Source organism: Salvia splendens, chromosome 4 (genome assembly GCF_004379255.2).
Source record: "Salvia splendens isolate huo1 chromosome 4, SspV2, whole genome shotgun sequence".
In the NCBI taxonomy this organism is placed as follows: Eukaryota; Viridiplantae; Streptophyta; class Magnoliopsida; order Lamiales; family Lamiaceae; genus Salvia; species Salvia splendens.
Genome location: NC_056035.1, coordinates 36502897 through 36516732, shown reverse-complemented (window position 1 = coordinate 36516732; position 13836 = coordinate 36502897). Strand labels below are relative to the sequence as shown.

Below are 13836 nucleotides of genomic sequence, written 5' to 3'. Positions count from 1 at the left end.
TACCGGCTTTGGATTTGGCACGCGTATTTTGGGATAGCTGGTTCGAACAACGACCTCAACGTCCTCAACTCGTCGCCACATTTCAACGAGCAGTGCCAGGGCGTCGGTCCGGCCATCAGTTTTGTCGCCAACGGCAACCAACATGATATGGGCTACTACTTGGCGGATGGGATATACCCTAGGTGGCCCGTCTTTGTGAAGACGATCCGATGCCCAGGAGATGAGAAAAAGGCCTACTTTGCGGCACGGCAGGAGTCGGCGCGCAAGGACGTGGAGCGCGCATTTGGTGTGCTCCAGTCTCGATGGGCGGCAATTAAGGGTCCAACGCGTTTGTGGAATGTCCAATGCATTGCTGATATAATGTACGCATGTATTATCATGCACAACATGATTGTCGAAGATAAAGGTGGCGAACTGACCAATTGGGTCAACGACGATAATGAAGCCGGTCCAAGCCACGGCGTGGCCGCCCCCAACGTACGGAGTGGGGTACCTCACGATGAAGCTGACCTCCTACAAGCACATGCCGACATGCGCCAAACGACGGCTCATATTCGACTCCAAAAGGATTTAATTGAAGAGTTATGGGCACGGAGGATTGACCGCCGTTAGGTTTTTTTAATTATGTAATTTTTTTAATTAATGTACTTTTTAAATTTTATTAATATTAATGAATTTTCTTGTTTTTGTGTCGTAAATTTAATTCCGTATATTGTGTGATTGTTAATTATTTCATTTTGTATATATTTGTTAATAGTGATGTGGATATTATGTGGCTAGACTATTGCTGGGCTATTTGCTTGTTTTGATGATGTGGCAGGAGGATTTTTAGTGCTGATGATGTGGCAGTGGCTAGGCTATGGCTGGGCTATTGCTGGGCTATTCCTATTGTGGATGGTCTTAATGTTTTAAAAACCGGACCGGACCGTCCGATTCGACCGGACCGCGAACCGGTAGGTAGTCCGGTCCGGTTCACCTCTTTAAACCACCACTGCATTGAACCGCCGTGAACCGGTGGAACCGGCCGGTCGGACCGTGAACTGGAAACCGGTTTTCTATTTTTTTTTCAAAATTTTTTAAAATTTGTTATTGGTACAGGTTGAACTCATGACCTCTCTTCTAGTTAATAAAGACCTCTACCACTCCACCACATGAGCTCATTGAACAGTTTGAACATTAAATATTTTTATACATTAACCATTAATTTTATCTACAAAAACTAATAATTCATTTTAATTTTATTATTCTTTAATATAATTGTTAATTATAATATATATAATTATCATCCTTTATATTTTAATGATGCTCTACTTACCACCTATATTATTATTAGTACCATATAAGATTCATTATTTATTATAAATAAATTTTTTATATTACATACTTAATTTATATACCCTAGCTATTGACATTAATGAATAATCTTATCTAAACTAATTAATAAGCACTTAATTCGTATTTAATTATATATTATTTTACGAAATAAATTTTCTTAAATTAATATAAACATTATCTATTTTAATACATGAAATATTAAATTTTTATCTAGACTAACTAATATTTAATATATATATCTGAATATATTTACTAAATTTTAATATTATTTATATTTATACATCACTAATTATGTATAAGGTTTAATGTTTTGTGATATATTATTAATTGTAAATCATTTACTAAATTTAATATATTTGTAACAGTAAAACGGTTAGACCGGTGGTTCGACCGGTTGGACCGGTTGAACCGTGAACCAGTAACGTCGCCGGTTCGCTTGTCGGTCCGATTTTTAAAACATTGTCAAGAATATATAGAAAATGTGTATTATGTATTTACCTTTTTAAAAAAGTGAAATTTACCCCTTTAAAAAGTAACACATTTCAAAGAAAAAAGTTACTTCATATAGAAAGGTAAATTATTTTTTAAAAATAAAATAATAGTATAAAATGCATTAAAAACATAAAGTGTAATGTCTTCTCAAATACCTTTTCCTTAGAGAAGAGTTTTTCATAAAAAGAAGACAAATATGATAGTTATAACTTATAAGATTTTATCTCAGGAAACTGTATAATACTTTGTCAATTATCTCTTCTTTTGGAGAATGATTTTTCATGAATAAAAGATAAATATACGAGTTATATTAGTTTACCTCTTCATTTAGCTAATGAAATTGAAACGCGTAAGTATATATTCTAACGCGTGGTTTAAGGGGGAAAATTAGAGACTACTGCAATTAATTCTCGCTGATAGATTTTGGGGAAATTCATACCCATGTTACCAGAAATTAGGAATTCAATTCCGCCGCTCTCTACTTTGATCCTTCTACTGCTTTCTTCATCTATCATGGATTAAATCTGCTCCTTCCTTCGGTGCGTTTCTCTTCCGTCCTATCCCTATTTTCTTTTGTTCTTTGTTTGAAGATTCCACGTTCTTGTCATCTTGTGATTTTTAGGTTTATTCACGTGTTCTGAATTTAATTTCGATTCCTGTTTGTTTTCATGCCTGAATGTTTCTGTGTGGATCGTGTTTTTGTCGATAGCTCTGTTTAGTTAGGGGGAGATGTGAGCGTTGACCGTGTTTCCTTTACTGTAGTTTGATTGGATTGTGAACTGTTTTTTTTATAAATTTTGTTCAGTAAAGAAAATGTGCTCATAAATTTTAGGTTTCTTGCGGAGGGGGTTACACAGTAAGATTTTGTTTTGGGTGATTGCATGGTGTTGAGCTCTCACTAGCTGAACTCATTGTCTTTCCATTGCGCTTGGCCTTTAATAAGGCTGTTAGGCACTGCTCTGTAGTGGTTGGTTGACAGTAAATTATTTTTTGCTTCATAGGGATGATATGTTATAGTTATAATCCTAAGTATAAGAAATCGTAGCCACATTAAGGCCGGTTGCAATATTATGAATGCGCTCCTAAATTTGCTACTCATGTACATTCACAAGTTGCAATAATTGGTGCTTTATTTTCAATTCCTCCGGTGGCTTTAATTTGGGTTTTCTAGTTGAAGTTTGATATCTGATTATCTTTTCGTCATCACACTTAGTTGCTATAGTTGTCATCACATTACAAATTCTCGTTGGCCTTCTCACTCAATCTCTAATTATCTAGTAGTAACTCCCAATTTCTCTCGCTGTAAAACTCACCGATCAACAACTACCCATAGTCCTTGTTTTCTCCCTTATTCTCAGCACCTGATCATCAACAAAATTGGCGCTGTTTCCGTTGTTCACTCGCTCCTCGCCACTGCCTCTGTGGATTTGTTCTGGCCGCTCTCTTCCTGCCTCATCTCAACAACATCAAGAAGCCCTAATTGTATTTGTTCACCAGCTCAACTTCTTCTTCGCCGATGCTGAATCTTCTTCACACAAGTATTTCATCAAACACATTGAAGACGCTCGAGGGAAACGTTTCGTGCTCCAGCTCACACCAATTTACTATCTCTGGTAAGTCAAATTATCTACCGATTTCGCGAATTTTGTGAAGTATAGCAATACAGAAGATCAATTGGCTGGCATCTCGGAAAATCTTGATTTTTGATGGAATACTTACATTTTGCTAGGAGTGAGAGCCTACTAGTTAAAACCGTATGTGCAATCGTAGTTAAGGGCTACTGGGACAAACTCTTGAAACCAAAGATTGGTTCAAGCGTGACATCATCTGTTATAAACCAAGTATTATCTGAATTTTCTGCAAATGGGTTCTCAGTTTCATGGTCATTCTTCAAATGGGTGGAAACAATCCCACATTACAAACATTCGTTGCAATCTTATTGGACCATGATTTGTACTCTCACGAAACAAAACCTTTTTAGGGCTGCTCAAAATTTGGTCGAGAAGATTGCAAGAAGAGATTTTTTGTTGTCTCCGACTGTTTTAAATGCTCTTGTGAATAGTTGCAGCGATTCCGATGTAAATGCTCATGTTTTGAGCTGGTTGGTGATATTTTATGCTGATTCAAAGATGAGCTCAGAGGCGGTTCAAGTTTTTGAGCATATGAGGGTATGCGGATATAAGCCGCATGTGCATGCTTGTATTGTGCTTTTGAATTCGTTGGTGAAAGAGGGGCTGACTAATTTGGTGTGGAAAGTGTATAACAAGATGGTTAAAATTGGGGTTCATCCGAATTTACTTGTTTATAACGTGTTGATCCATGCTTGTTGTAAGTAGAGGGATGCAGAGAAGGTGGAGGAGTTGTTGATTGAAATGGAGTCGAACAATGTAGTACCTGATATTTTCACGTATAATACATTGATTTCTTTGTACTGCAAAAAGGGTATGCATTATGAGGCTTTATGTGTTCAAGATAGGATGGAAAGAGGAGGAGTGTGTCCGGATATTGTAACTTACAATTCACTTGTTTATAGTTATTGCAGAGAAGACCGGATGAGGGAGGCTTTGAGGCTGTTTAAGGAGATTAAAGGTGCTGCGCCTAACCATGTCACGTATACTACCTTGATTGATGGTTATTGCAGAGTTGGTGATATTGGCAAAGTATTGCAGTTGCGTGGTGAAATGGAGGCCAGCGGGTTGTTTCCTGGCGTAGTTACCTATAATGCACTTCTGCGGAAGTTATGTGAAGAGGGCCGGATGGGGGATGCGAATAAGATATTGAATGAGATGGGTGATAGAAAAATCGAACCTGATGTTGTGACTTGTAACACGTTGATTAATGCTTATTGCAAGATAGGTGATATGAGATCTGCTTTGAAGTTTAGAAATAGGATGTTGGAGGCGGGGCTGAGGCCTGATCAGTTTACTTACAAGGCATTGATTCATGGGTACTGTAAATCGAAGGAGATAAACAGCGCTAAAGAGATGTTATTTGATATGATTAGGGCTGGATTATCCCCAAGTTATTGCACATACACATGACTTGTGGATTTCTACTGCAACAGAAATGATGATGAGGCTATTTTGGCGTTGCTTGATGAGCTAGTGCAGGGGGGCATTTGTGTTGACATCAGTGTATATCGAGCAATGATACGAAGATTGTGCAAGAAAGAAGGAATTGGTTGTGCGGAAAGAGTATTTGGAGCTATGCAAACGAGGGAGATTTTAGGAGATACTGTGATCTACTCGAGTCTGGCTTATGCACACTTCAGAGTTGGGGATGCCGTTTCTGCTTCTGCATTCCTAGACTAAATGTATAAGAGGAGACTAATGGTGACACTCAAAATATTCAATAGTATTAGTGCTTCGTACGCAGATGATGGGACCAAGTTAGACGTGTTTTGGAGTACTCTTACTGACAGAGGTTTGGTTTCGAAGTCCATATACCAAAAGTTTCAGCAAGCCAAGTTATAATTTGGATGAAATGTCTGTTTATATCAACAACTAGTCTCGAGCGCCCCAGTCAACGCCATTGGTCCTACGCAATCAGGTATGCTCATGAGATATTTTAGCTGATTGAATCATTAACACGGCAATTACAAAATATTTCATAAGAAAATTGGTGTCTATATTCTATCATACAAAATGTTTGGTATGATATTTGACTCTAATGTATGATAATAGTTTGAGTTATGGACATAATCTATTTGGTTGGAAATGCATATTCTATTGTATATGTTTGAAAAAGTTGTATTTCTTGCAAATTCAGTAATTATGAAGAACATAATGGTATGCCAAGAAATTTGTGGTTTTGCAGAAATGTTGTTTGTTTGCTGCTAGATTTACTGGCCCGTGGCCCTTAGCTTCATTTATAGGTGGTATTAAGATAGAGCTTTGTTGGAATACATGCCCAATTTTTAAATCCAAGTTATAAAAAAGTAAAATAAACAATACATCTCTATTTTGAGAAGGATGCTCTGTTTATTTTACTTTTTTATAACTTGGATTTAAAAATTGGGCATGTATTCCAATGGGTTGTATTCGAAACTGGTAAAGTTATACCCCTAATATTTTACATTATCTTAATACTCATTGGTTAACAAAGGAGGAGAGGCGGGTTCGCAATAAGAGCGTCGTAGGTGATTACTTCCCACTCTGAACCCTAACTCAGCCATCTGTATCAAAAATAAGCCTTATTAATCTAGCTCCTCGATCTTCATACAACAATAGCTCTCCTCTCTCTGCAGCAACGGGACGCAACAGTTTTCCTCTTCGATTTCGAGGGGGTGGAATTCTACAGATTGTTCTACCAGCTCGGGGCTCTCTCCCCAGAGGTGAGTGTTTTTTCCCAATTAAATTCATTCATGGTTGTTGTCTTGTGCTCGATTACATTTTGTTTAGGGATTAACGGTTGACGAGATGGGTAAATATTTGATGAGAATAGGCTGTATTCAGTTTGCTATATTCGTTTATCAGCTAATTGTTGAAGTTCTTGGGTTATAAATGGGTTAATTAGCGATTTACTACAATTATTCTTTTAATTGGTTGCTGTTGTCGAAGATTGGTTTATTGGCATGAGTTTAGATTTTATTGCGATTCTTTGGTGTCTAGTTATGTGAGTAGGATGATGAAGATTCTTTGTTATATATTATTTAGTTATATCAGCTGGTAGGGAGAAATTTCGGAATATGGGTTTAAATTCGCTGACCTTTCAAGATAAGGGATTCAATTCGCTTACCTTTCGAAATATGGGTCCGACACATGCTTATTTTTCGGAATAAGGGTAGGAGGAGAGCTTCTGTTTTGTAATCCTTATACCTTTGCTCTGGACAAAAAGTTGTTTTACAATTTTTTTATTAGTACGCATCTTTGCTCTAACTCCTACTTCTTTAAGTCAATCAAATATTCAATTTCCACGTCTCATTTCTGGAATTATGTTACTGACAATGAATTGTTATTTGTTATAATTGTGGTCATGGTGTTAGTATTGATGTTGGGATCCTTATATGCTGTAGTTAGTTGAACTAGAATGGCCACTGCCGAGGCATCGCCTAGCACACTTGGGCCCAGATATGCTCCGGATGATCCAACATTACCTGAACCTTGGAAAGGATTAATTGATGGAAGTACAGGTCTTTTATATTACTGGAATCCTGAGACAAATGTTACTCAGTACGAAAAACCCACGTCTCTGCCTCCTCTTTTGCCACTTGGGCCACCTCCTAAGATGAATCTTATCCCAGGTGCTAGAGCATTGCAGCCGGTGAATGCTCAAACCCCTCAAAGTCAGCAGAAGCAGATGCCGCGGCAGGAGCCGGAGTTATAGCAGAAGTCGTAGCCGGAGCAGAAGCTGGTCACGTATCCGTAGTCCAAGGAGCAGTCGCAGTCGCAGCCCAAGATACAACCGAAGCCGGAGTCGAAGCTATGAGAGATACGAGAGAAAGCCAAGGAAATCCAAGTTTGATCCGATGGAACCAGATGCTGGAATTGGAACGCTGCCAATTGCTCCCGTTGCATCGCAGCAAGTTCCAGCCATTTCAACCGGTGATCTCAGCCTCCCCGCTGGGGCAACCATGCCGAGCCCCCCGGATTCGGAGCCGTAGGGGTATATGCCGATTGTCGAGTTTTAACGGTCTCTCTCTCTCTCTCTGTCAAGTTGTTCCCAAGAAGTTGTGGTTGGAAGAAATTTGGGGGTTTGGCTCAATTTCGTGCCTACTATTTTCGCGGGAGATATGATATGAGAATTAACGCGTTGTAGCATTTTATTTTTAATATTTTAATTCTGGTGATATATTGTATGGTATAATATATATACCTCCCCTAGAATTTTCAGCCTATCTGTTTACTTCATGCATTTATTTGTTTCTTGGTTTTATTTGTGCTGTTTTTAATGTAATATATGCCAATTTTCTATTATTTGTATTGTACGGAATATTGTATCTTGATATATTTTTTGATTGAAATTCTATAGCTTATGACTTGATCAGGCGTGTATACTCCCATTAAACTAACCAACCAACCAACCAATTTGTTTTCTTTCTCAATCAATAAACAATCTGGATAAAACCGCCAGTCGATACCACATTTTTACATCTAACAGCTGAGACCATGAAAATTGAGCGCACACAGTAAGTGAGAAGGTGCTCGAACTAAAACTACTCCTTGTAGCCAATGACGATGGAGCCATAGTAGTCGTCGCTGAACTTGCGGAAGATCAGATTGTCGACAACCTTGGTGCGGACGATGAGATTTTTTTGACGGAGAAATCAAATCATCTGTAGCAATAGCCAGGTTGCCTGATTCAAAATATATTTATTGTGCAACTATAATTAGTGTTATGAATTCTGGACTCATCTCGCTCCATTATATTTATATATGCTGAGCTGTCTGTCTAATTGATGAATATTTATTTATGCATTATCAGTGTTTGGATTTTGGAATCTTCTAAATAAGCCATGGACCTAGACTTATAGGACGTATTAAATAATTAAGAAATATTGAATGTTACTTCGCTATTAAGGTGGGAGGGAGTACAAGATTCCTCTTCGTGTAGACGTTGTTCCTATTCTGCCACCCAATTATCTCTCTCTATCAAGCTTTCATTTCTCCGCACTCGACCGCCTTTTTTTTTATATTTTCTCTCTCTAGGGTTCTAACGCGTGGGCAAAGGGGGAAAATTAGACACTACTGCAATTAATTCTCGCTGATAGATTTTGGGGAAATTCATACCCATGTTACCAGAAATTAGGAATTCAATTCCGCCGCTCTCTACTTTGATCCTTCTACTGCTTTCTTCATCCACCATGGATTAAATCTGTTCCTTCCTTCGGTGTGTTTCTCTTCCGTCCTATCCCTATTTTCTTTTGTTCCTTGGTTGAAGATTCCACGCTCTTGTGATTTAGGTTTATTCACGTGTTTTGAATTTAATTTTGATTCCTGTTTATTTTTATGCCTGAATGTTTTTGTGCGGATCGTGTTTTTGTCGATTGCTCTGTTTAGTTAGGGGGAGTTGTGAGCGTTGACCGTGTTTCCTTTGCTGTAGATTGATTGGATTGTGAACTGTTTTTTATAAATTTTGTTCAGTAAAGAAAATGTGCTCATGAATCTTGCGGAGGGGGTTACGCAGTAAGATTTTGTTTTGGGTGATTACAAAGTTAGGACTGTAGTGGTGTTGAGCTCTCACTAGCTGAACTCATTGTCTTTCCATTGCGCTTGACCTTTAATAAGGCTGTTAGGCACTGCAGTAAATTATTTTTTGCTTCATAGGGATGTTATAGTTATAATCCTAAGTAGTATAAGAAACCGTAGCCACATTAAGGTCGGTCGCAATATTATAATGCACTCCTAAAGTTGCTGCTCATGTAACATTCACATGTTGCAATAATTGGTGCTTTATTTTCAATTCCTCTGGTGGCTTTAAATGTAATTTTCTTTAATTTGCGTCTTCTAGTTGAAGTTTAATATCTGATTTCCTTTTTGTCATCACACTTAGTTGCTCTAATTGATGTTTTAGAACCAAGGCTACAGTCCTTCCTTTAGCTACCAAGTCTTAAACATAGCAGTTTGTCTTTTTAGGGTGGCAAGTCCTGGGATGGAAGTGTACAAAGTTCCTGATCAAGGACTTGCTGATACTTACCTGGTAATTTTATTAGTTGAGTTGCTCAGTCTTCCATTATGTCTGGTCATATGTTCAATTCTCCAATTAAAGGGGAGCAACCTTGTGTGCGTGCTTCTCTTGCTTTGTTCTTTTAATACATTTTGGATATCATTTTTCTTTCTTCTAACTATAACAATTTTGGACTTTCATAGATTCAAGGTGCTGAGCCAAACCCACAGCCTGATCAGTTTGGACTATACGGATCCATGTATAACGAGGGAGCACCTGACTATATTATCGACCAGGGCTTGTATTATCCTACTGGCACCAACTATGGGTACATTTGTACAGGTATAATTTGATTTTACTTCCCGTATCAAAGTTGAGTTGCATATAATACTTTAATACTCACTAATAGAATGAGTTGGCAGTATAAGAAATGGTCTTAGGTAATAGGTACCTTTAATAGTTGAATGTAATGACATTTCCTTTGTTTTTTAGGCTATGAACCAACCATGGAGTGGGAAGATCAGCATAGGTTTTTCGGTGTAGACAATCAAGACATTCATTATACGGTGAGTATCTTACTTTTAATACACAGTTTTATACTCCATGGGGTTTAAAGATATTAAATCTAGTTCTTTTCTCTCAGGTTGCGACAAATGAGAACATGCCATATGCATATTATTCTCCCAATTATGGATATGGGCAGACTCCTTTTAACCCATACAATCCTTATATTCCTGGTGCTGTAATAGGAGCTGATGGATCAATTATACCAGCACAACAATACTATGCCCTTCCCTCGTATGAAAATCCTGTTACATCGGCGTCATATCTGCCTGTAGTTTTCCAGCCAAGGCCTGATGCTGTTGCTAATGGGATTGTAGATTCATTCATTGATACTGGTGGATCTTTTAACAAGGCTGATGGTCTAGGTTCTAAACGTAATTCGGCTCAGAATACTCCTAATTCCTCTTTAAGCGCAATGGGTGATGCCTCTGGCCGAAAAAACTCCTTTGTGAAGACGTCTGAAGGTAGGGTTAATGTGGGGACTGGCAAGCAGCATCCATCAAGTAATACTTCTGGTAGTATTACTAATCAAGCTGCACCACAGATTTCCCAGGTCAGAGTTCATTTTTTTCTTTTATAGAACTAGCTGTGTCTGTGTGGATAGTTGATATTGTTATTGCACCCATTGCTTATACCTTTCTTGCACAATTTTATTTTTAGATTAGAGGCCCTCAAGGCACAGAGAACGGTTTTCGTGGGAAAGCATCAGCTGTCAGTAGTCAGTTGAAGACTGCTTTTACCTCTGGAAATGGATCATCTACTTTCGAATCGAGCAATTATTCTCATGCATCTGTAAATAAAGTGAAGCCCAACATACTCAGTGGGAGGGCTCTTGATGAAAGAGCTGGTCTTGATATATTGAGCAACCAGAATAGTGAGTCCAGGATGAGCAAATCAAAGAACCAATTGGTTGTTAAAGCCTATACTACAAGGGCTGGAAATCCTGATGCTCAAGGAAACATCATTATCTCTAGAGATCATTATAACAGAGTTGATTTTCCAGTGGAATATGCAAATGCAAAGTTTTTCGTGATCAAGTCATATAGCGAGGATGATGTGCATAAGAGTATCAAGTATAATGTGTGGTCATCCACTCCCAATGGAAACAAGAAGCTTAATGCTGCATATGAAGATGCCAAGAGAATATCTGCTGGAGACTCTAGAGGCTGCCCCATCTTCCTCTTCTTTTCTGTCAGTAACTGTTTTTGCGCATTATATTTAAAGCTACTTCCTAATGATTTGTTTTATGTTTTTATGAGATTGAGTATTTTATTTCCCTTAATTCATGTGGTGGTATTGACTGATACTTTTCTCTCTCTGTGAAATTAAGGTTAATGCAAGTGGCCAGTTCTGTGGTATTGCAGAAATGACTGGCCCAGTGGATTTCCACAGAGATATGGATTTCTGGCAGCAAGATAAATGGAGCGGAAGCTTTCCTGTGAAGTGGCACATCATAAAGGATTTGCCAAACCCAAATTTTAGGCACATCATATTGGAGAACAATGAGAACAAGCCAGTGACTAACAGCAGAGATACACAAGAGGTATTTATAGCTTTCGCTTCTTTGTCCTGTATCTTCTTAAAAGCAAGTGCTAAACCATAAATTGTGTGAAGAAGTGTTTTATTTTGTTTTTTAAAGCTCCCATTTCATCAAAAGCCCAATAAGGTGCAACCTTAGTAGTTATAGATTATGTGCTCCTAGTTTTCATATGATAGTTACTCAGTAGAAAAGAAGCCATAGTAGTTTTAATCATATGGCACGCTAGTCGGTTGTGCTGAACTGTGCAAGGTTAGGGTGTTGGAAACTTGGAATGAAAAAATATTGCTTATGCAGTTGTATTGTAGTATATGTTAAGTGAAGTTTCTGTTAGATTTCTGGAATAATTATTTGCCGTGAATTATGTTTTTGATGATTTCAGATAAGCTTCAAGAAAGGCTTGGACATGCTTAAAATATTCAAAGGCCACACGTCAAAGACATCCCTACTTGATGACTTCATGTACTATGAAAATAGACAGCGGATTTTGCAGGGAGAGAGAGCTAGGCTTTTCATTAAGAGCTATGAAAATCCGTATCTTGTTCCATTATTGGATCCTCCTCGGAAGCTTCAGACGGTTCACGATTTTCCTCCTATTAGCGATGCAAATGCTGCCAAACATAATACCAATAATTCAAGTATGGTGAACAATAGGGAAGTTCCTCCAAGTGCTGCATCAACTTGCTCCACGAACAACCGTGCTGAGCCCAAAGGGAAAAATTCCTCAGGTACTAATCCAAACAATGTAGCAAGTGTCCCTGAGAGCTGTGAAGGCTCAGTGGATTCAGTGGATAAAGTGCTGAATGCAGTTGATGAACTCAAAATTAGCGGATTGAACATACATTCAGATGAGCCGGGTTCAGGGCCTACTAGGGAAGTATCTAACAAAACAAACAGCGAGATGGTAAATGTTGTCACAATAGGGTCAATGCCGGTCAAAGTTGTTGATAAGGAGTCTTCTGGTTTTTTGACTGTGGGAACAATTCCTCTGGATCCAAGAAATCTCCTCCATGAGTAGGTGGAGGGGGACAGTGCATTGGGGTGGGGTGGGGTGGGGTGGAGTTATGCCGCATGAAGGTGGATTTGGATGGTTTACCTATTTGTTTGAAATGTTGTTGACGAAGTCCCCGGGGAGCTCTGCGTTTCTATTGTATAATTGAGTGTATCATACTCGGTCATGGCTTCTGTTTTGGAATTTCAGCGTTAGAACCTCCGGGGGCGAATAGCTCACAGTTTTCTTCATCTCTCTTTCGTCTGGGTGAGAAGAATGAAGAGATTCCTTTTAACTAAATTGAAATGTTAAATACTGATGTTATTTTTTTTCCATTTTCTTTAGCGGGAGTGAGGTGGCCTTGGTCTTTGGCTGAGGGTGATGCTGCTTTTGTATTTCCCGTTTAACTTCCTGTTTTTTGCCTTTTGGTTTCCATCTTTACAGAAGTTATATCCAAGAGAAAAAGAAAATAAAAAATTTACTTTCATGCTCTCTGTCTGAACGACTTCATAGTTCATATTGTGTGTTTCTATAATTTGTACTATTTATAATTATTCCTTCGATCTTTATGTTTCTGATGAATCTGGTCAAGTAGTGTTAAAAAATTTAGGTAGAGAAGAAATGGTTACGTAAATACATAAGTAAAACTATTCATGGAAGCGGTCTGATTACATACGTGTCTATTTAATAGTTTGATGGTTCTTTAATAAATAGTTATCAGACTAACCTTGTGCACATGAATAATACTCGGGAAATTGGTGTCCCAAAAAAAAGTTGTCAAAACTTCACCTTCCACGAATTGGAATCGCCTCGTAACCGTACAAAAGAGTGCAGTCAACCAACCTATAACAAAAACATTGTTTAAGCAGCCCTGTCGCTGACACTGGCAACAAATGGTTGTCCATTCCAAGAAATTTGATTTGTCATTACTTTTTTACATTGTTTGGATTACTAGCATTTCATTCAAAGAAAAACAAAAAAAAATACGGTTGAATTAAGTTTTTGGGCACGGTTATATAGAAAAATGAAGTGGTACATTAGTATAAAAGTATGTGTTTCGTAAAATTAATAACATAATTGCTATAAAAAATGCAAGTCAAAAGTGCGAATACTTTCTCCATCCACTGTAAAATGAGCTATTTTTCTTTTTAATAAAAATTACTTTATTTGTCCTTATGTAGTAGAGACTAGGGGTGGCGAAACGGGTTACCCGCGGGTACCCGCACCCTATTTCAGCCAAATTTGTTGTCCCAATACCCATCCCGCAACATATCGGGATTACCCGATACCCGACATAGCGGGTACTCGTACC

At 38.1% G+C, this 13836-nt stretch overlaps 1 protein-coding gene and 1 pseudogene across 3 annotated transcripts; both read left to right on the top strand.

The window, feature by feature from the left end:
* The first annotated feature begins 3192 nt into the window (after positions 1-3192).
* LOC121801081 lies at positions 3193-7809 on the top strand (annotated as a pseudogene).
* Positions 7810-8360: 551 nt separating this feature from the next.
* Positions 8361-13011, top strand: LOC121799761 (YTH domain-containing protein ECT3-like). Of its 3 annotated transcripts, none has more exons than XM_042199219.1 (8): positions 8361-8655; positions 9402-9465; positions 9636-9774; positions 9925-9998; positions 10076-10549; positions 10657-11187; positions 11327-11539; positions 11916-13011. In XM_042199219.1, exons 2-8 carry the CDS (start codon positions 9418-9420, stop codon positions 12549-12551), a joined length of 2115 nt encoding a protein of 704 aa, XP_042055153.1. In that variant the 5' UTR covers positions 8361-8655; positions 9402-9417; the 3' UTR covers positions 12552-13011. The 3 variants fall into 3 exon arrangements, with proteins under 3 accessions (XP_042055153.1, XP_042055154.1, XP_042055155.1); XM_042199220.1 differs by having other exon boundaries at positions 9389-9465; XM_042199221.1 differs by lacking the exon at positions 9402-9465 and having other exon boundaries at positions 8363-8655.
* The last annotated feature ends 825 nt before the right edge of the window (positions 13012-13836 follow it).